At 34.1% G+C, this 24,691-nt stretch overlaps 1 protein-coding gene across 1 annotated transcript; it reads right to left on the bottom strand.

Annotated features, from left to right (window-relative positions):
* Positions 1-203: 203 nt before the first annotated feature.
* On the bottom strand, positions 204-1,052 carry LOC129907163 (piggyBac transposable element-derived protein 4-like). Its single transcript, XM_055983253.1, has one exon. It carries the CDS (start codon positions 1,050-1,052, stop codon positions 204-206), a length of 849 nt encoding a protein of 282 aa, XP_055839228.1.
* Between the last annotated feature and the right edge of the window lie 23,639 nt (positions 1,053-24,691).

The following is a 24,691-nucleotide window of genomic DNA, read 5'->3' as shown; positions in this document are numbered from 1 at the left end:
CCTTCCGAGGGCAAGGCTCTTTTTACCTACGTGAACAGCAAGTGGGGTTGCTCATCACCCCACTACCTTTTATTGTGAATAAAACTATATTTTAATTGAAAATTAATTCTTATTTATTAAGAGATCGAATGTTTACATTTAAAGGAAACTGAGAAAAGTATTTTTTTGAGATTTTTTAAAATCTAAATACATATTTTTTTACATTAAATACAGTTAAGGCAAATATCTCTGCGATGTTCAGAGCAAGCGGGAACTTGGCATTTTACGCAAGAAGTTTTAACTTTTTTGTCCCGTTTTCTTGGACACATTGCACACCTTAACTGCTTCTGTAATTTCGCTGGGGGTTCATCTGCAGGAGGTCCTTCCGTCATATTTAGAATATCGTGTAAAGTGCACCGTAATTCTCGTGGCAAATTTGTAGTCAATCGACGTTTCATATGGGGCTCTGCCAGTTGTAATGCCAAACTCTTCAAATAACTACTTCGAAACTGGTTTATGGGAGCATTCGAGTGTTTAGCATCAACATAGAGCACCATCGAGTTTATTCCCGCTTGATCAATCATGCCGTAGAAATACCGAAGTGGCCAACGTCTTGTACCTCTAGCTGAACTATACGAATGCATCATTTTGTCGAAAGTGTCGACAGCGCCTTTGGTCGAATTATAATCTTGTATTATGACTGGTTTGCTGGTTTCTGGGTTTATTTCGTCATTGTAATGCATCGTTGATAATAACAAAACAGACTTATTCTTCCGAGGTGTAAAAGAAACCAGTGTCTTTTGCTGATCGAAAGCAAACTGAGAAGTGAGTGGTTGTTTGCTTTTATTTGGCAAGAAAGACGGAGGAATTTCCCGCTTGTTTTTACGAAGTGTACCGATGCTTGTAAGCTGGTAGTCCTTTAGTAAATCATCAGCAAGTGGAACTGATGTAAACCAATTATCGTATGTAACATTGCGCCAGGAACCTTTGACACTCTCGACAAGTTTTTTTACGTAATCAGCAGGTGTTCTGACCTCCGTTATTTTGCCAATATATGGAATAGCATCAAACATGTAGAATGTCTTAGCATCACAAATGGCAACTATTTTTAGACCATACTTATCTGGCTTCGAGGCTATGTAAACACGAAATGGACACTTTCCTCGGAAACTCAAAAGTTGTTCGTCAATTGTCACAAAAAAGCGAGGTTGGTATGAGTTTCTGCAATTCGTTATAAATATTGTCTATATGTCTCTGATTGGGGCAAATGTATCTTCTCTGTTCCTGCTATCCTTATCATCGAATCGTAGACAAATAAGAAGAAATCGAAAACGATTGGCATTCATAATTGCTTTGTAAATAGCTGCACTAAATGGAGACCACATATCTTTGACGCTTTTACGATTGTCTTTATTTATAGCCGAAAAAAATAGAAGCCCTATCAAGGCTTCAAGTTCTATGTTGTCAGTCTGATGAACGTAGTATTGTTCTTTATATTTAGGGGCACGTCGGTTAATTTCTTGATTTGTATGTAGCACAATAGAATCAATAATTTGCTTGCTGAATAATGATGTGAATGCATCTTTTTCAGTTTGAATGTTCAGAGCATAACATCTCCCTAGACGGCGAATAGTCACAATATTTCTTCTTGGTGTTCGACTCGAGGTTGGTGGAACAGACGACCAAACATGTTTATTCTTACCTCTTAGCACATTTGCTCGCAATTGTGCTAACGGCACATCATTATCATCGTCACTGCTTCCGCTGTTGGAAAAAATGTCTTCCTCCTCCACGTGCACCGATAAATTGTCTTCTATTTCCGATATCTCACTGTCATCTGAATAACGGTCATCACCAGAACTTTCACCGGTTCTTTGAAAGTAGTTTTCAAGTTCGTTATCCGAAAGCGATGCCATTTTTTATCTTAAAACCAAAATTCAAAGTTAGCTCCACAAAAAAAAAAGTGTACGTAAACAGCAAAGGGGGTTACTGGTAACCCCACGTAAAATTTTAAAATTATATAACACGAAAATAATGACTTACCTCGACAAGCTAATACAAGCAACTAACTACCTACAATGTAATTAGAGCATAGATCGATCGAGGGGAAGAAACAATAACAGAAACAAAAGATATAACCGTTTTTCTGAAGTAGTGGGGTGATGGGTCACCCCGCTTGCCTTCGGAAGGTTAATATTGATTTTTAATATCAAAAATTTCAAAAAAAAAAATGCTCAAAAACAAGTATGGCGTATACGTACTATTTTATATCAAAGAGGCCGCCAAATATCAAAAGGGCCGCAAAATTCAGTCTTGCCCAAAGGCCCCAGCAACTAACGAGCGCCATTGATCCCCTCCCCCTTTTTTACAAATCCAAAAGTTGTTCCAAACGCAAAAACACTTCAACTAATGAAAAAAAAAAAAATCTTATGTTTCAACGTTTTAAAAGTGCTAAATTAGTTTGTCATTTTAGAAATCAAAATACATATCAATTTCATCAGCTTTTCCTTTTAATTCCTCTATATATTTACAAGATATATACTTCAATAAAGATTAGTAAATTTTTTAAACAAAAGTTAATATTAATGATAAAATTTGAACAGTATTTCTTAAATATTTTGTTTAATAAATAAAAACTTGATCGTTAGTTGCTGGGGCCTTTGGGCAGGACTGAATTTTGCGGCCCTTTTGATATTTGGCGGCCTCTTTGATATAAAAAAGTACGTATACGCCATACTAAATTAAAAACATAGAAATGCTACCACAGTTTAAGATGGTTTCCCTAGATGTGACAAATATGTACACTAATATACCCACCAAAGAAACAATAGAAATACTATCAAATTTATTGAAAACTAATGGTTCCTTGAACAATAAACAAATATCAGAAATACTTAACCTATTACAAGTAACACTCAAAGAGGGAGTGTATTGGTCATTTTCTTAACCAAATATATATATGTATACAGGGTGTCCCACAGTCACCGCCCCAAATGAAAACCATGAATTCCTGAGGTCATTTTAAGTCGAAAAACTTAAGAGGTAATTTTCTCGTTTTTGTCCCGTTTTCGAGTTAGCACGGTTTTTATGATTTTTACTCTCTTGTCCTTTAACTGGCCTTATCTATGCCAAACTACGTTTTATTTGAAAGATTTTTTTTACAACCAATCTAGAATTTATTACAGTTTAAATTTGTCTCAAAACTTTTTTTTCTGCGGACAACCGTTTCCCGACAATTTTGCATCGAACACAATTTCCTTCGTTTTTAAGTTGTTTTTTACACTTTCATGTCATTTAAGTCAAAAAAACACTTAAATGAGTATTGAGTTTTTGTGCTTTTTATTAAAGCCCAATTTATTTTCATAAAAAAAAATAAGTTTTATTTCATAAAAAAGGCTACTGAAAGTAATTAAAAAAAATAAACAAACTGAGTGAATTAAAAAAAAATAGTTTTTAAATAGGTACAAAATTAATTTAAATGAATTAAAACTTTTTCTGAGCTTTATCTATTTGTTCTTTTCTTAACCACAATACTCCAGAAAAAGTTTTTTATTCATTTAAATTAATTTTTTATTTAAAAATTATTTATTTTTTATTTCACTCAGTTTGTTTATTTTTTTTTAATTACTTTTAGTAGCCTTTTTTATGAAATAAAACTTATTTTTTTTATGAAAATAAACTGGGCTTTAATAAAAAGCACAAAAAATCAATACTCATTAACGTGTTTTTTTGACTTAAATGACAGGAAAGTGTAAAAAACAACTTAAAAAACGAAGGAAATTGTGTTCGATGCAAAATTGTCGGGAAACGGTTGTCCGCAGAAAAAAAAGTTTTGAGACAAATTTAAACTGTAATAAATTCTTGATTGGTTGTAAAAAAAATCTTTCAAATCAAACGTAGTTTGGCAAAGATAAGGCCAGTTAAAGGACAAGAGAGTAAAAATCATAAAAACCGTGGTAATTCGAAAACGGGACGAAAACGAGAAAACTGCCACTTAAGTTTTTCGACTTAAATTGACCTCAGGAATTCATGGTTTTCATTTGGGGCGGTGACTGTGGGACACCCTGTATATAGATTTATATTTCAAATTAAAAATAAAAAAATCACTTACATTTCATGTCCCTCGTAGTTCTGCCGGCAGCACGTTTCGAAGATACATTCGGTGGTGATTTGATAACTTGTATCTTATGCTTTTAAAGTAGTAAATCTTCAATGCATATATGTATGTATATTTGTAGTTTAGCTCAGGAACCACACACTTCATTTTATAATTTTTCTTTTTCTTTTTTTTTTTGTATATACATATATATCCACTTTACTAGTGAAATATCTTTATTTTTATCTTTACGTTATTTTTTTTATTTTTTTTTTTAGCAGCTGTTGGAGCTAAAAATCATTCTAAAATCAATTATTTTGTAAACTATATAAATTTGAATTTCATTAGAACTACTACAATTTACTTTTATTTCAATTTAAATTTTGCGCCTAAATTATACCATTCGCCATAATAATTTGCATTTGAATTCGCTTTAAAATTGTATTTGTAAATTTAACGTAACTTCTCTCACAAAAACTACTAGAAAATTATGTGTATAAATAGAAGCTTTAAAATGAAATAAACTCTCTTCTTGTATTAAAACCCTTATTGGAAATTATCGTCTTTCGTTTCTTCGCTCGATACAAATTCTCGTTGTTTTTTCGCTCGCTTTGTGTGGAATTCACTCGGCCACTTCAAAGTCGAATCTAAGTATCTGCTTAACGAAAAAGATAGTTAAAAAGTACAAGTTGGTACAAATTAATTTCGAATCTTTTGCTCAATTCGCCACCGTTAAAATAAATAACGCACCAACCAGGATCAATCTATCTTTTAGTCAAAAAAGTATATATAGAGATCCCGGGTTGACGGTCAATTTTTAATTTGATCGTTCATTTTTTGGCGCCCAAACGTGTTAAAAAGTGGTAATCCACGTAAAAAGCTATATAACAAACTATTGAATTGTAACCATAAAAATTCGTCGGTTTTTATATACATATAAAGTCCCAAAAACAGTGTTAAAAAACTATAAAATTCAATGAAAACTATATATATAATATATATATATATTATATGTATATGTATAATATACATATAAAAGTGCAAGACATTGAACATTTTATCGTCGCGCTTCGGTTTCGGTTTCGGTTTCGTGAGTGCATGGTGTAGGTCAAAATCCAAAGGAAAAAGGAGAAAAAAGGTCCAGGAAAAATACCAACAACATCCCAGAAGGAAGAAGAAACCCGAAGAAAATCTACAAAAAATTGTGGGAGATAAGTAGAACATCTTCCACCAAGGTACGTTTGTCCAATTTTATTCCAATGTGCGTTGCTGCTTGAAAAAAATCTAAAAATCAAACAAATAAAAAGTCTATTCTAAACTAATTAAACCAAAAAACGCACCTTCGACATAAAAAGGACATTAAAATTGCTACATTTAAAACTAAATATACATATATTTAAACTAAATAATAAACATATTCTAACATATATATTATATATTAAATGAACAACATATCGCAAATTTATTAAAATAAATATTTAAAATTAAATCTGCAAATCATAAGAGATAAAACATAAAAGAATCTTGCAAATATAATTTCGCCCTAAAAACCATTTCCCGCATAATATTTAATCATTGAATAATTACAAATAGAAGTGACACCGCAGATTACTCTGCAACTATAAGAGTACCGGAAGATAGATGAACTACATGTTTGCGCCTCAACTATGTTGTATTTTCGAGTTGAGTCTTAACTAATAATTTTTTTAAACCTTCATAAAAAAATTAATAATTTATTATTATACATTTCAAAGAGCTTATATTGATATAAGTTTTCGTATTTTGAAAAGTCATATTAGTCTAGAGAACAAGGACGATGCCTTTTGCTCCTACTGGCCTAGGTTCGAATACCGGTAAAATTTGAAATTGTTTTTTTTTTTTGTTTTTGCGGAGATTTTTTTTTGAGAAATTTATGGCGTTTTCGATTGGCTCTCCGGAAGCGTCCGGAACCATTCAGAAGCCTTCTGAAAGTGTTTTATTCGCATAAAACTGACAGACAGAACGCTTCTCAGAAGAGAAATTCTCTTCTCGATTTAAAATCAGAAGCACCAATACATGAAAACTAAAATGTCAACAAAAAAATACTCAATCATTCTTTTTTTGTTGTCATTCAATAATTTAAATTAAATTACAATTAAAATTAATAATGAGATTAAAATGCGTACCTTAATACAGTGGAATAATTTTTGTATACCATTTTCTTCTCCGTCGTCTTCAGATTTATAATTTTTAAAATTTTTTCGTTTGAAAAAAAAAAAAATAATATCAATATTTGACATTTGAAATTTCACAAACACAAAACAAAAAAACAGAACTGAGTGGAAGCGACTTGACCCGTTCCATTCGATTTCAGAATGAGTGTATTCTTGAGTGAAACCAATCGAAAACGACATTAATTAATTTTTATTCTAGTAATGTAAAAAAAATAAAAATCTCAATTTCCCGTCAGATTCGAACCTAGGCAGGTAAACTTATCAGACATTCACCTTATCCTCTAGGCTATCTCCACTTTTTGTAATGGGAAAACTTTTATCTATATGTATAAGCTGTTTAGGATTTGATTTTGGGTTGCTGGATTTGCTTTTGGATTGTTGGCTTTGCTTTTGGATTGTTGGATTTGCTTTTTTAATTCAATGCACGATACAAGCGACAATTACTTTACAGCGGAAGTTTCCCTCGGTGTCCACTTCTATTTGTAATTATTCAATGATTTAATGCTTTCATTGGATTAAATTTGATATAATCCACAAGAGAAACATACAATCCACAACACATTCAAATAGTAGAAAAGCTTTCTCTCACTTTCGAAATTAAAATTTCTTTTAACTCGCCGCCACTCCACCCATACACCATCGCACTTATCGTCGTTTCGTTCCATTCGCTCTTACTCTCGCGCTTACCTGTTGCTGCTGTTGCTGTTGCTGTACCAGACACAAGCTTTCATCAACAATTTCGCTCCATAGTATACACACCTTATTCGAAACAAATTGATTTCAGTGCATCGATCCTCATTTCGCCCATACATCATCACCCATTGGACTTGGTCGTCATCGTCGTCATCATCGTCATCGTCGTCGTCGCGGGAGATCTTGCTGCATGATCATTGCACTGAAAGAGCTTTTTTTTGTTCAATTGAATTTTTATCGTTGATTGCAATAAACATTTATTGCTTTTTGGTGGATTCTAATTTCAACCCTTGAACTAAAAACATATTTTGAAAATAAATTCCCTACTGGTTATTACTCAACGAAGATATTTTTAACTTCCACAATTTATTTTTTGAAGTTAATGCGCCTTGGGATTTAAATTGTTTATAAGGATTTTGTTGAGAAAAAATATTCTTGGAACAGGGTTGCCACCTATAATTTTTTAATTAGTTGGAACAAAATTAACTGATTTTTATTTAAAATTAAATCATTTCAATTTCTATTGTCGTTCTTTGAGGAAAGGTTAAAAATAAAATATTTTTTTAAATGGCTGAACCAACTCTAGATGAATTGAAACAACAACGAGCTTCAACCAGGGGAAGCATTACTCGTATTAAAAATATTGTTGAATGCACTGCATACGTTTTAACTTCAACTGAGCTTGAGTGTCGCTTAGGGATTTTAGAGTCCTACTTCAAACAAATTTTAGTTTATCAAACAAAAATAGAAGTTTTAGCTCCCACTGACACTTGTAGATATCACAGCAAAAACAAAAATTCTTTCACTTTTGGGAACAAATAGGCGGAGTAGTGTTGCAGATATGACTTTAAGTATTCCACATTCAACTAGTCACCTTCCGAAGCAGCGTTTACCCAGGTTCAGTGGGAAATATTCCGATTACAAGAATTTTATAAATTCTTTTAACAATCTTATAGAAAACGATTCAAGTTTAACAAAAATTGAAAAATTTAATTATTTGTTGTCGTGTCTAACCGATCAAGCTCTCGGTACAGTAAAGGCCTATCAAGTAACAGAAGATAATTATCCTAAGGCACTTGCAAGTTTAAAGGAGCGTTATGATAATGACTGTCTCATATTTTTAGAATGCATTTCGCAACTTATCGAATTACCAAAGATTCCAAAGGCTTCTTCAGTTTCGTTACGGAGTTTGGTAGACAACATTTCTGCACTATTCAGTTCCTTGCTTTCGATAGGTTCATATGAAAATATCTGCAATGCAATTATAATTCACATTGCCATATCAAAGGTGGACCAAGATACACAGTCTAAGTGGGATGAGCAACTCGACTACAAGAAGCTGCCTGAATGGAAGGAATGTGCAAGCGTTCTCAACAAACGATGTCAGTTCCTGGAGGCTAGAGATAGCAAACAAAGCCGTTCGGAATCAACTTTGAAACCAGCCATCAAATCAAAACCAACTTTCGTGAACCTTCATCGTCCTCAAACTTCACTAGCTGTTAGCCAACGATCTTGCATCCATTGCGGGGACAGAACTCATTCAATTATAAATTGTAAAACTTTTCTCGAGCTATCTGTTATGGATCGATTTTGGAAATCCAAAAAATTAGGTCTATGTTTGAACTGGCATAATGTTTCCAGATGTCCATCACATTATAAATGCCAAGTTTTCAAACAAAAGCATCATAGTCTTTTGCATAGAAACAAATCTACAGAACCTGTTGCTGATAGTACCGATGATCAACAACACACATCCCAGCCAACTTCGTCAGCTGCAGTGCACTCGGCAATGGAAAAGGAGCGTATTCCCGAAGGCCAAGTTATCCTGGCTTAGTTTTGGTTAAAGATTCATCAGGAGGTTTTCAGTTGGGAAGAGCTTTACTTGATTCAGGGTCTCAGGTCAATTTTATAAATGAGAAATTCGCAAACTCACTTGGTTTACAAAAAGACAAGAAGATCGTGGACATCGTAGGAATTGGTACAACAGAAACAAAAACAAAACATCAAACACAAACTACGATTCGATCAAGATATTCCAATTTTGAAATTTCCTTGGAGTTTTTAGTCGCCCCATCTATTACGGGATATCAGCCTGAAGCAGCACTTAATGTTAGTGGTTGGAATATTCCGATTAGTTCTAAACTAGCAGATGAGAGTTTCAATCGACCTGGTCAAATAGATTTGTTGTTAGGGGCAGAAGCATTTTTCGAGTTGCTCGAATCAGGTCAAGTCAAATTGGGCGAGTGGCTGCCATCTTTGCAAAAAACGGCTCTAGGATGGATTGTATCGGGAAGATACAAAACAAAATTCAACAATAACAGAAAGTCATGCTTCGTCAATTCAAAAGAAAGTTTGCTTCACAAATATGTAAAAAAATTCTTTGAACTAGAAGAGATTCAGTATCTTAAATGCAAATGGTCAGAGGAGCAAACTGAATGTGAAAATCATTTCATAAAAACAGTAGAGGTTGTTCCAAGTGGTCGTCTTATGGTCCAATTGCCCTTGAAGAAAGATCCTTCTTGTCTTGGAGCTTCTTATGACATAGCATTTCGAAGGTTTTTATCTCTGGAGCGCAGATTATCTAAAAATATTGCTTTGAGAACACAATATGTAGATTTCATGAAAGAATATGAAGCTTTAGGTCATATGTCGCTGGTAACTAATCCAAATCTTGAGCAAACTCATTATTATTTGCCACATCAATGTGTAGTACGTCCCGATAGCGTTTCTACAAAATTACGCGTAGTCTTCGACGCGTCTTGTCGCACTTCTTCGCAAATTTCCTTAAACGGAATCCTTATGGTTGGCCCTACAATACAGGACAAACTTCTCATAACATTGCTTCGCTTTCGACTATATAGATATGCATTGACTGCAGACATCGTCAAAATGTATCGACAAGTCTTGATACATTAATCGCAAAGAAGTTTTCAGTATATTTTGTGGAGAGAGAATTCACAAACTCCAGTTAAAACTTATCAATTAAACACCATCACATATGGTACTTCATCGGCTCCGTTCCTGGCAATTCGTTGTCTTCAATACTTGGTAGATACAAATCAAGACAGCTTTAGTTTAGGTGCTTCATGTCTTAGCAACGACTTTTATGTGGACAACATGCTAACTGGGGCAGACGATTTAGAAACGTTAACTCGCAAAAGGAACGAAGTAGTTTCCATCCTGAATTCTGCTGGGTTAGAGCTGTCGAAATGGAATAGCAATCATTTTTCTTTGATTCAAGAAGCTACAAGAAAAGAAATTAAGCTTACCGAATCAAATTTAACTAGTACTTTGGTTATAGCTTGGAATCCTAGTACGGACCAATTTAGTTTTTCGTATAAACCCAACCATACCTATACAAAGTATACCAAGAGATCAATTCTTTCACTGTCATCTTCACTCTTTGATCCAATGGGTTTGCTAAGTCGCATCATAATCCGAGCAAAAATAGTTCTCCAGCAGCTTTGGATAGAAAAGCTGGATTGGGATGAATCCATTCCAGAAGCAATTGAAGCAGAGTGGCGTCAATTCATCACCGATCTTCACTCACTCCAAAATTTGGATATTCCTCGATATGTTTTTCTTGAAAACAAAATAAGTTGTGAAGTCCATGGTTTTGCAGACGCGTCAATGAAGGCTTATAGATGCTGTATATATTTGCGAAGTTTATATTCCTTTGGGTCAGTTAATGTGAAGCTGTTAGTCGCAAAGTCTCGAGTTGCACCCGCAAAAAAGAGACAACTTCCTAGACTCGAACTTTGCGCAGCACACCTTCTAGCCAAACTCTGGGTCAAAATTCAAAAAATTGTAGATTCAAACTACTCGAAGGCGTATTTCTGGACTGATTCGACAATTGTGTTGCAGTGGATTTCTACTCATTCGTCGAAACTGAATACGTTTGTTGGAAATCGAGTTGCAGAAATCCAGGATACGACAAAAGAGGTCGTTTGGAGACACGTCCCAACACACGAAAATCCGGCAGATGTGGTTTCGCGAGGATGCACGGTAGATGAGATTAAAAATTCCCTTTGGTTTGAAGGTCCATCATTTCTGGTGAACGAATAAGAAGAATGGCCATCCACAGCAGAAATCCATCTTTCTCCAGAAGAAACTTCATTAGAAAAAAGACAAACGGTTCTAAGTTGTCAACAGCTCGAACCAAACTACTATCTCGATCTTATAAGAATGAGATCGTATACAAAATTGATACGAATCTTCGCATATGTCAAAAGGTATCTCAACCTACGAGTATGGATGATACCATTTCCAAATGAGTATCTAACAGCTTACGAGCTGGAAAATTCGCTAAAAATCATCGTTTATATAATTCAAAAGAAGTACTTTTCGGAAGAAATCGAAGCAATTGTTAAAAACAAATCACTTAAAGGTTCTATAAAGGCTCTAAGTCTGTTTATCGAGGTTGATGATGTCAGTGGGATTCGTTTGTTAAGAGTCGGAGGCCGATTGAAGCATGCAAACATCCCTGAGGAAAGCAAGCATCCACTTTTACTGCCAAAAGATTGCAGTTTCACCAAAACTCTCGTCAGACATCTTCACCTTTCAAATTACTATGCTGGTCCAAAGGCTCTTGTCGCGCTGACGAGACAAACATTTTGGATTGTCAATGTTCGTGAGGTAGCAAGATGGATAGTTCGAAAATGCCCACACTGTGCCAGATACAGGCCAAAGTTGTTTGAGCAGGTAATGGGAGATTTGCCTGCTGCTAGATTGACCCAATCTCGCCCATTTTTATGTTGCGGAGTGGACTTTTGTGGTCCAATATACACTTATTACAAAATTCGTGGCAAGGTGCCATACAAAACATATGTGGCTGTCTTTGTTTGTTTTTCGTCGAAAGCAGTCCATTTAGAAGCTGTGTCTGATCTTTCAGCTGATGCCTTTATAGCAGCCTTAAAAAGGAGGATAGATCGTAGAGGTCTCCCAAAAACCATCCATTGTGATAATGCGACAAATTTTGTTGGCGCACAGTCAAAACTTAAAGAACTGCGTGATATGTTGTTCAAACGTTCTAACCAAGAAACTATAGTTAATTTTTGTACTAATGCTTCCATAAATTTTCATTTTGTGGCGATTCATGAAATTAATAATTTTGTATTTTCCACTTAGTTTTAAAATCATCATTTTTACTTTAAAAACAAATTTTATATTAATCACCGATTCTGTGCAAAGTTTGTTTATCGAATATAAACAAACTTTTTGATATAAATAGTGCTTAAAAAATAAAATTAAATCAGTTCTATTTAAGAATTCAAAGAAGTAGTTTCTTTTCATCCGAAGCTACTACATTGGTGACCCCGAGTTAATACTCTTATAGGTATCCCCCGACCAACGGTAAGGTACCACACTCAATTTACAAGGTATCCCCCGACCCACGGTAAGGTGCCTCACACAAAACATTCACACACAGTTAAGAAGGTATCCCCCGACCAACGGTAAGGTGCCATCATTAACCCATACGACAGTTGACACCAACACAATGCCTGACACCGTAGACAAGGTCCAAGAAGAGGTTGTTGGCAGAGTTTCCATCAAAGTGCCACCATTCTGGAAGCGGAGCCCTGACCTGTGGTTCCTCCAGCTTGAAGCCCAGTTCCACACCAGTGCAATCACATCTGATGTCACAAATTATTTCACTCTTGTTGGAAACCTTGAAGCAGATGTCCTGACCGAAGTTCGAGATGTAGTCACCAGCCCTCCTGCTACAGAAAAATACAATGGTCTGAAGAATCGACTTCTAGCAGCGTTTCAAGAATCTGAGCAGAAAAGACTCCAGACCCTTCTCAGTGGCATTACTCTCGATGGAAGACGACCAACTCAGCTGCTTTCTAAGATGAGAGAGCTTGCGTCATCCACTATTTCTGAAGACATCCTCAGAACCTTATGGATGAAGCAGCTCCCGAACACCACCCAGTCCATCCTGTCGTGTAGTGCCAACCAAGACCTCAAGACTTTGGCAGAAATGGCAGATAAAATTTCTGACGTTTATTCCAATTCAGATGTTGCTTCTGTCTCAAAGCCTTCCAGCGTTTCTGAAATTTCTGAGTTAAAAAATCAGATTGCTTCTCTTCAAAAGGATATTGAGCAACTTAAAGTATCCAGAAGCCGAAGCTCTTCACGTTCCAAAAATTTTATCCGGAATAAATCGAAGTCAAGAAATCAAAAAATGTGCTACTACCACCGTCGATTTGGCAAACAAGCAAGAAAGTGCCAAGAACCTTGCCAGTTTCAGACGGGATACTAATTTGCGGACAGCAATCAGCGACTAGCCAGCCCGCAGACACCATAAGTCGCCTTTATGTCAATGAGAAATCTTCAAATAAATGTTTTCTCATTGACACTGGAGCCACAATTTCCGTCATTCCACCATCAAGCATAGAAAAACGGAACAATCAATCGAACCGTGTTCTCTATGCAGCAAATGGCACTGAAATTCCAACTTATGGAGAGCGTTTGATGTCCCTCAACCTTGGTCTTCGAAGAAACTTCACCTGGCCTTTCATCATTGCCCAAGTCACCGAGCCAATCATTGGTTCCGATTTCCTGTCCTTTTTCGATCTATTAGTTGATGTTAAAAACAAGAAACTAATTGATCGAAAAACAAGTCTTCAAACACATGGCTTTGGCGCAACAACATCTTCAAGTGCCGCAAACATCCAAACAATAAATCCGTCGTCATTCATATACGATTTATTGAATGAATTTCAAGACATCACCAAGACGAATCTGTTGGCTAAAACCAAGCACAATGTGACACACCATATCCAAACAAAAGGACCTCCTGTGTTTTCTAAAGGCGTCTATCTCCAGAACAGCTAAAGACAGCCAAACAAGAATTTGAGTTCATGATCAACCAAGGGATTTGTCGACCATCAAAGAGCAGCTGGGCGAGTCCTCTTCACATGGTCAAGAAAAAAAATGGTGACTGGCGTCCATGTGGCGACTATAGAAGACTCAATGCGATAACCATCTCAGATCGCTATCCCATGCCTCCCATTGGAGATTTTGCTCATCATCTGAAGGGAAAGAAAGTCTTTAGCGTCATAGATCTGACTCGTGCCTACCATCAGATCCCTGTGGAACCAGAAGATATCCCAAAAACAGCTATCATCACTCCTTTTGGACTGTTCGAGTTCATGGTGATGACTTTTGGTCTGTGCAACGCTGCACAAACTTTTCAACCATTCGTTCATGAAGTGACCAAAGGCCTTGATTTCTGTTTTCCTTACATTGATGACTTCCTAATCGCATCAAATTCATCTGAAGAGCACCTAAATCATCTCAAACAGCTTTTCCAACGTTTTCGAGAATTTGGTCTTACCATCAATCCTTCCAAATGCACTTTCCAGTCATCATCCGTAAGCTTCTTGGGTTATCTTGTCACTGAAGAAGGCGTCAAACCATTGCCATCCAAAGTTGAAACAATCATGTCATTCAAGAAACCATCAACAGTCCAAGAGCTCCGAAGATTTTTGGGCATGCTTAACTTCTACAGACGTTTTATTCCAAATGCTGCTCAAATCCAAGCTCCACTTCATGCATATCCATGTGGCAACAAGAAAAATGATAACACACCTATCAATTGGACGGCCAACATAGAAAATGCTTTCCAAGCCTGTAAAGAAGCTCTAGCCAACTCAACTCTCCTAGCACATCCAGATACTGACGCTCCATTGTCAATCATGACAGATGCATCCGATACTGCTGCAGGTGCAGTTGTTCAACAGCTTGTCTCTAACCATTGGCAACCTCTTGGCTTCTTTTCAAAAAAGTTTTCACCTACACAAAGCAAATATAGTGCCTATGACCGAGAGCTGCTAAGTGCTTACATGGCAATCAAGCATTTCCAGCATATTGTGGAAGGAAGAAAGTTCGTTCTCTACACTGACCACAAACCTCTTACTTTCGCTTTTCAACAAAAGCCAGAGAAATCAAGCCCTCGTCAACTCAGACATTTGGACTTCATCGGACAGTTTACAACTGATATAGTTCACATCAGCGGCAAAGACAACGTAGTCGCAGATGCTTTATCCAGACTTAACGCCATTTCTTCACCATCCTCAATCGATTACAACGATGTGTCTCATAAACAACAAACCGATGAAGAACTCAAGAACCTCCTCAACTCTACTTCTTCGTCTCTACAGTTGAAACAAATCACTCTACCAGATACAAATCACCAAATCTTTTGTGATATTTCAACAGGCAAAGCACGACCATACATTCCATCAGATCTGCGACGTCAAGTTTTCAATACAATTCACAACATGTCACATCCCAGTGTTAAGAAAACTACCCAGATAATAAAAGAACGATACATATGGCCTGACTTGAAGAAAGATTGTCGCAAATGGTCTCAAGCGTGCCTAAGCTGCCAAAAAAGCAAGATTCAACATCATATCCAATCTCCAATTGCAAATTTTTCACCTCCCGAAGAAAGATTTCATCATGTTCATCTTGATCTTATTGGACCTTTACCATACTCAGCCGGAAACTCGTATGCCCTAACCTGTATTGATCGTTTCACAAGATGGCCAGAAGTTATTCCTATACCAGACATCACCGCCGAAACAGTGGGCGCAGCTTTTCTTTCTGGATGGATTTCCAGGTTTGGAATCCCTAAAGAAATCGTGACGGACCAAGGAAGACAATTTGAATCCTCTCTTTTCAATGAACTGTCAAAACTTCTGGGCATCAAGAGACACCGTTCATCGCCTTATCATCCCCAGGCAAATAGAATGATAGGACGATTCAACCGGACTCTGAAGGCAGCAATCAAATGCCATGAAACAGAAGATTGGGTTGCCAAACTCCCAATTGTTCTGCTCGGCCTAAGATCATCCCTACAAGAAGACTTTAAAGCAACTTTAGCTGAACTTGTCTATGGTACAACATTGAGACTCCCAGGCGATATGTTTATTGCAACTGACTCTTCATCAAGCCATGATTTTCTCAACACATTTCGAGATAATATGCAAAATATTAAGCCTATTCAACCTGAACGTCATGGTTCAACCAAAATTTTCATCGATAAGAACCTTCAACATTCAAGTCATGTTTTTGTTCGTAACGATGCAGTAAAAAAACCACTACAACAACACTATGATGGCCCATATCTAGTGAAATCAAAAACAAGCAAATACTTCACACTAGAAATCAAAGGACATCAAAAAAACATCTTCATTGATCGCCTAAAACCAGCATTTCTTTTAAATGATCAACACCAAATCCAAGAAAGAAATCTAACACCTACTCCACCTCAGATGCCAACCACTCAGACTACAAAAAGCGGTAGACGTGTCCATATTCCAGACAGATATCGTTGTCACTAGAGGGCGAGTAATGTGGCGATTCATGAAATTAATAATTTTGTATTTTCCACTTAGTTTTAAAATCATCATTTTTACTTTAAGAACAAATTTTATATTAATCACCGATTCTGTGCAAAGTTTGTTTATCGAATATAAACAATTTTTTTGATATAAATAGTGCTTAAAAAATAAAATTAAATCAGTTCTATTTAAGAATTCAAAGAAGAAGTTTCTTTTCATCCGAAGCTACTACAATTTTATACCCCCCAGGGCACCTAATTTCGGTGGAATTTGGGAAGCGGCCGTAAAAGTAGCAAAAGGCCATCTTTATCGCAGTCTTGGCGGTGCAAAACTGAACTTTGAAGAGCTGACAACGGCACTGGTAGAGATCGAGGCCATAATGAACTCCAGGCCAATTACTCCAATGTCTCCTGATCCCAACGACCTAGAAGCCTTAACGCCAGCCCATTTTCTCCTAGAAGTTTCCGACATAAGTTATCTGGAACGATGGCGTCGAATCAATGCCGTCAAAACCCACTTCTGGAAGCGGTGGTCATCAGAATACGTTCTAGAACTCCAGAATCGTGCCAAATGGACTACTTCAAGGCCAAACATCAAAGATGGTAGTCTCGTCATCATCCATGAAGACAATTTGCCACCCCAAAAGTGGCTCTTGGGAAAAGTCGTCAACATTATCGAGGGTCCTGATGGTCGTATACGAGTCGCCGATATCAAAACGTCACGAGGAGAATTTCGAAGGCCAATTCGAAAACTAGCAGCGATACCGTGTTGAAAGGAAGTCCTTCCAAAGGAGGCGGAATGTTGGAGCTAAAAATCATTCTAAAATCAATTATTTTGTAAACTATATAAATTTGAATTTCATTAGAACTACTACAATTTACTTTTAAATTATACCATTCGCCATAATAATTTGCATTTGAATTCGCTTTAAAATTGTATTTGTAAATTTAACGTAACTTCTCTCACAAAAACTACTAGAAAATTATGTGTATAAATAGAAGCTTTAAAATGAAATAAACTCTCTTCTTGTATTAAAACCCTTAGGGGAAATTATCGTCTTTCGTTTCTTCGCTCGATACAAATTCTCGTTGTTTTTTCGCTCGCTTTGTGTGGAATTCACTCGGCCACTTCAAAGTCGAATCTAAGTATCTGGTTAACGAAAAAGATAGTTAAAAAGTACAAGTTGGTACAAATTAATTTCGAATCTTTTGCTCAATTCGCCACCGTTAAAATAAATAACGCACCAACCAGGATCAATCTATCTTTTAGTCAAAAAAGTATATATAGAGATCCCGGGTTGACGGTCAATTTTTAATTTGATCGTTCAGTTTCTTCAATTTTAATTTAACAAAAAAATTTTATCTTAATTGATTTTCCTTTTTTTTTTACAAAAGATTCAATTTAATAAAAAAATTTTTATCAAAAAAAAAATTATTAAAAGTAAAAAAAAAACTTCGAAATTAAGTATGTATTTGTCCTTAAGTACCACAAAAAAAGTTCTTTTATAGAATCACCCTGGGGTATATGTAGGTATATATATATCGGTGCCCTTCATGTGCCCTTCAGCCACTCTTGCTCTGCCACCGGTGATTTTATTTTATTTTTACTTTATAGTTAATAAGGATATTGTCAGGACTATTCCCCAGGTAAAAAAATCAGAGGCTCAGATCGACTACTTTTGATCTCTGTCTACGGTCGTATAAATATATTAGGGTGGCCCTTATTTTTCTTTTTGGCGAAATTTGAGTGCGACGCGACGCCCCCTAGATTGGTTCTAAATCTGGCAAAAAAAAAATGCTCTAATTTTTCAAATTTTTATCTCTGACCCTTACTGGCCCTATTTTGATAAGAAGTTTTAAGTTTTTTGAATTGTTGCTATAACACTATAACAGCTCTCATTTTTGAACTAATCAACGAAAAGACTTCGTATTAGGCTCAAATAAAGCGTCTCTGAACACTCTACAGTCGTAAAATTGATAAAATTTAGATAGTTTGTTTATAAACAAAGAGGCAGATTTTTCATTCCGCTCATTACGCGAAAAGTAAGCAAAATTTCGGCATGGTCTAATTTTTTTTTTTGATGATGATTTTTCCATCATTTTCAATTACCTGAATGAAATGAGATTCTTCCATATGTATTGTTATATTGACTAAAGAGATTCACTCCTCTTTCGGCAACATCGATCACGATCTTCAGGTGCGTGACAACATCCAATCCCTGCAGATAACTTGAAGGACTTGTCGTTTAGTCGGTAACTGATCGCCATCGATCTTTGATTTGGCAAACCCGACGAGATACTTTTCCACGTTCTGATCGGAACTTGAAGCCATTTTCCATTCAGAGCAATAATAATTATTATTATTTCTCTTACTCAACCGAAAAAATAATGCTCTTTCACTCAAACTATGATATTCTGGTAATAAATAGTATCTCTCTTTTTCTCTCTTTCTTTCTCTTTATCTCTCTTTCTCTCTATCTTTCTCCCTCTCTTTCTCTCACTCTATCTTTCTTTCTCTCTCGCTATCTGTTTTTTTTAAGAGGATATAAAATGTCATCTTTTTTCTTTTAAAAGCAAATGACGAAATATCGAAAAATTCAAAAAACTTCTTTTCAAAATAGGGCCAGTAAGGGTCAGAGATAAAAATTTGAAAAAATTAGGGAATTTTTTTTGCCAGATTTGGAACCATTCTAGGGGGCCTCCCCAATTTTTTGTTCCTAAGGACCACCCTAAAGTATATATTCCAGATACTTATTATGTACCGCCTTCTTGCGAGATACTCTCACATCGATCTTTGAATTTTTAACATTAGTCTTTTGTATCTTTCTTTAAAGCGCATTTATTTATCACATACCTCTCCCTTTTGATGAACTGCACAAAAAATCTGTAGCCCTTGGTACACTATATATATATTTGACTATAGTTATCTTCTAATTCAGATCTATGATTTAATAAAAAAAATAAATTTCCTTTCTCATAATATATTTCATTTTTCTCACCTTTTTTTATTTATAATATCCTATAAACACAAATTAATCTACACTTCGGCTCTTAATATCTTTTGCCAATATAGATTTGGATTTTATTTTTTTTTTTTTCTTACGGCAACGAAAATTTAAATCCCGCAATACCACGGTTAACTATTTTTTTTTTCTTTTTCCTTGAAAACGATTGCCACTGTACCACTATTTGCTTCTTCGAAATGCAATTTAAGTTTGACTTGTAGATTGCACTTTTTAGATGGTCATTGCTCTTTTGCCCTAGTTTGTCATTCCTCTCTCAGCTTTTCTTTGCAGCTTGCAGATCTCTCTGTATGGGTGTGCAGACCTAAGTTTACTCCGAATGTTGCGAAGCGAATTCAAATTAAGTGAGTTCTAAAGGTTAAACTTAGTAATAATAAGTTCACCAAAATCTTATAAAAGTGAATATATCCTAAACTAAATACCTTAAATTAATTTATTGCATCTTTCCCAAACTTTCATAAAAAAATTTTAACTTATTCAAAACCAACGGACAACAAAACTTGATTGTTTCCGGGGCGAATTTGGTTCGAAGCCATTAATTTTTCTTTCTTTTCTTTCTTTTTCTCCTCGAAATCTGCAAACTGTCACTGATTGGCAGAATTTGACATTTCTCGAGAAATAATTGTAAACAAAACCACATTTTGTGTCGTGTTTTTAATTTCTTTCAAAAAAAGTTAGTTTTTCCCGTGTAAAAAAAATAAAAACATTAATAAAACATAAATTAAATTATAATATAAATATAAACAAAAAAAAATTTTTAATTCATTCAAAATTTTAATGAAATGCAACCGGCATTGCATCACTCCCCAGTTGGTAAGTTTTATTATTTTCTAAAATATATTGTATCTAATAATTCTAACTTATTTTATCTTTTTCATTTTCAGCTACACATCAAACACTCAACATTAACTATCTTCATACTTGTGTTCAAAAAAAAAAAAAGATAAGTGATTTTTTTCACTAGAGAATGTCAGTGTAGCTAACCTTTTTAAGGGTAGTTCCAAGACAGACTCTAGTGGCATATTTTCTCTAAAAAAATCAATTTTTAACCATTTCTTTTTCTTTCTTTTCAGGTGATCGCGCATAAGGATGTTCTTTCTACTCTTAATAAAAATAAAAAGCAAAAATCTCTTGCAACCAGAAAGCCGAAGGATATGAAATTTTGTTTGTTTGTGATTTATGTGACCTCGTAAGTCCTTTACATTTTATTTTATTTTTTTTTTTTTTTGTGTTTACGTGTTTTCGTGTGCCTATAATGAATATAGCAAATTCAAGTTGGGGTTTTGTATAAGTGTAGTGTCGCGAAGAAAAGTATCTTTAAGATACTTCTTCTTACAGTCGACTACCGATATTAGAGTTGTTTGTTTTGTTTGGCTTTAGTATAGGATTTTAAATTAATGATTTAAAGCTACTTTTTCGATTTTGGAATTTGTTCCTATAGTACCTAATGAATCGATGGATCGCCTACGCAACAAAATTTCAAAAAAATGCTCCTTCATCCCTCCTTTTGACAAATCCAAAATCTAAAAGTTGTTCCGAGTGATCAATCACTCAAATCCAATTGTTCCAAAGTTTCATTCAAAAATATTCAAAACTGAGCATTTTAAGCCAAAGTTTCATTTAATATGGGAAAATCATGTTAAACTTGTTCTGGCTCCCGTTTTTCGAATTTCAAAAATCCAAAACTTGTTCCAGGTTGTTCTAGGGCTCTTCTAAATTGTTCCAGACTTTCGCTTCTTAATATTGATTTTTAATATCAAAAATTTCAAAAAAAATGCTCAAAAACAAGTATGGCGTATACGTACTTTTTTTATATCAAAGAGGCCGCCACTTTTTTTGTGGTACTTAAGGACAAATACATACTTAATTTCCAAGTTTTTTTTTTACTTTTAATAATTTTTTTTTGATAAAAATTTTTTTATAAAATTGAATCTTTTGTAAAAAAAAAAGGAAAATCAATTAAGATTAAATTTTTTTGATAAATTAAAATTGAAGAAACTAAAAAAAAAAAGAAAAAAAATAACGTTAAAGATATTTCACTAGTAAAGTGGATATATATGTATATACAAAAAAAAAAAAAAAAGAAAAATAAAAATTATAAAGTGAAGTGTGTGGTTCCTGAGCTACAAATATACATATATGCATTGAAGATTTACTACTTTAAAAGCATAAGATACAAGTTATCAAATGACCACCGAATGTATCTTCGAAACGTGCTGCCGGCAGAACTACGAGGGACATGAAATGTAAGTGATTTTTTTATTTTTAATTTGAAATATAAATCTATATATACATATATATATTTGGTTAAGAAAAGGACCAATACACTCCCTCTTTGAGTGTTACTTGTAATAGGTTAAGTATTTCTGATATTTGTTTATTGTTCAAGGAACCATTAGTTTTCAATAAATTTGATAGTATTTCTATTGTTTCTTTGGTGGGTATATTAGTGTACATATTTGTCACATCTAGGGAAACCATCTTAAACTGTGGTAGCATTTCTATGTTTTTAATTTGGTATGGCGTATACGTACTTTTTTATATCAAAGAGGCCGCCAAATATCAAAAGGGCCGCAAAATTCAGTCCTGCCCAAAGGCCCCAGCAACTAACGATCAAGTTTTTATTTATTAAACAAAATATTTAAGAAATACTGTTCAAATTTTATCATTAATATTAACTTTCGTTTAAAAAATTTACTAATCTTTATTGAAGTATATATCTTGTAAATATACAGGGTGTCCCAAAAGTAATGGATCAAACGAAATATGCAGATAAGCCAACTTTAGGGCTCTCAGAATTTGGTAACTTGTTCATCCCAAATCCTTACGGTTTTCAATTTAATGCAGTTTTTGTGAATTATCGAAAAATCTCGACTTTGCAACAGTATTTTGCTTCCTCCGGTCATAATTGATTTTTGTTTTTTACAATTCTTTCACTAAAACATTGCCTAATAATAAGAAATAATTATTTAATCAAAATATTTTTTATTTCATACTCCATTTTGCTGCAAATTATGTAACAGTTCCATGTTTTATAAAAACTCAATTTCTTACTTTTATTTGAGAGGAACATCCCGAAAAAAAATTGTATGGTGTGATACTGGTTTATTATTTTAAAAACTTGCAGTGTTATGAAAACAGGGGTTTTCAGAGCAAAATAACAAACAAAAATCGAGGCTTTTATTCAAAAAGAAATAAACAAACAACAGTCGAGGAAATGTGTTTATTTTTCTTTGTTATTTTTCTCTGAAAAGGCCTGTTTTGTTGCATTAAAATTGTAATATCTTTTGTTCTAACTTCAAGTTTGCAAACTTTTATACATTTTTGAAAATTGCAATAACACGGCAAGTTTTTAAAATAATTAACCTGTGTCACACCATACAATTTTTTTTCGGGATGTTCCTCTCAAATAAAAGTAAGAAATTGAGTTTTTATAAAACATGGAACTGTTACATAATTTGCAGCAAAATGGCGTATGAAATAAAAAATATTTTGATTAAATAATTATTTCTTATTATTAGGCAATGTTTTAGTGAAAGAATTGTAAAAAACAAAAATCAATTATGACTGGAGGAAGCAAAATACTGTTGCAAAGTCGAGATTTTTCGATAATTCACAAAAACTGCATTAAATTGAAAACCGTAAGGATTTGGGATGAACAAGTTACTAAATTCTGAGAGCCCTAAAGTTGGCCTATCAGCATATTTCGTTTGATCCATTACTTTTGGGACACCCTGTATAGAGGAATTAAAAGGAAAAGCTGATGAAATTGATATGTATTTTGATTTCTAAAATGACAAACTAATTTAGCACTTTTAAAACGTTGAAACATAAGATTTTTTTTTTTCATTAGTTGAAGTGTTTTTGCGTTTGGAACAACTTTTGGATTTGTATAAAAAAGTACGTATACGCCATACTTGTTTTTGAGCATTTTTTTTTGAAATTTTTGATATTAAAAATCAATATTAAGAAGCGAAAGTCTGGAACAATTTAGAAGAGCCCTAGAACAACCTGGAACAAGTTTTGGATTTTTGAAATTCGAAAAACGGGAGCCAGAACAAGTTTAACATGATTTTCCCATATTAAATGAAATTTTGGCTTAAAATGCTCAGTTTTGAATATTTTTGAATGAAACTTTGGAACAATTGGATTTGAGTGATTGTGCACTCGGAACAACTTTTAGATTTTGGATTTGTCAAAAGGAGGGATGGGGGAGCATTTTTTTTGAAATTTTGTTGCGTAGGCGATCCATCGATTCATTAGGTACTATAGGAACAAATTCCAAAATCGAAAAAGTAGCTTTAAATCATTAATTTAAAATCCTATACTAAAGCCAAACAAAACAAACAACTCTAATATCGGTAGTCGACTGTAAGAAGAAGTATCTTAAAGATACTTTTCTTCGCGACACTACACTCATACAAAACCCCCAACTTGAATTTGCCATATTCATTATAGGCACACGAAAACACGTAAACACAAAAAAAAATAAAATAAAATAAAATGTAAAGGACTTACGAGGTCACATAATAACACAAACAAAATTTCATATCCTTCGGCTTTCTGGTTGCAAGAGATTTTTGCTTTTTATTTTTATTAAGAGTAGAAAGAACATCCTTATGCGCGATCACCTGAAAAGAAAGAGTCTGTCTTGGAACTACCCTTAAAAAGGTTAGCTACACTCTCTAGTGAAAAAAATCACTTGTCTTTTTTTTTTTTTGAACACAAGTATAAAGATAGGTAATGTTGAGTGTTTGATGTGTAGCTGAAAATGAAAAAGATAAAATAAGTTAGAATTATTAGATACAATATATTTTAGAAAATAATAAAACTTACCAACTGGAGAGTTAAATGTTAAATGAATGAATTAAAAATTTTTTTTTGTTTATATTTATATTATAATTTAATTTATGTTTTATTAATGTTTTTATTTTTTTTACACGGGAAAAACTAACTTTTTTTGAAAGAAATTAAAAACACGACACAAAATGTGGTTTTGTTTAAAATTATTCCTCGAGAAATGTCAAATTCTGCCAATCAGTGACAGTTTGCAGATTTCGAGGAGAAAAAGAAAGAAAAGAAAGAAAAGAACGAAAAGAAATAAAAGAAAGAAAAGAAAGAAAATAAAGAAAAGAAAGAAAAGAAAGAAAAGAAAGAAAAGAAAGAAAAGAAAGAAAAGAAAGAAAAGAAAGAAAAGAAAGAAAAGAAAGAAAAGAAAGAAAAGAAAGAAAAGAAAGAAAAGAAAGAAAAGAAAGAAAAGAAAGAAAAGAAAGAAAAGAAAGAAAAGAATGAAAAGAAAGAAAAGAAAGAAAATAAAGAAAATAAAGAAAAGAAAGAA

Source organism: Episyrphus balteatus, chromosome 1 (genome assembly GCF_945859705.1).
Source record: "Episyrphus balteatus chromosome 1, idEpiBalt1.1, whole genome shotgun sequence".
NCBI lineage: Eukaryota > Metazoa > Arthropoda > Insecta > Diptera > Syrphidae > Episyrphus > Episyrphus balteatus.
Note: the sequence above shows the minus strand (reverse complement) of the source record. Positions and strands in the feature narration are given on the sequence as shown.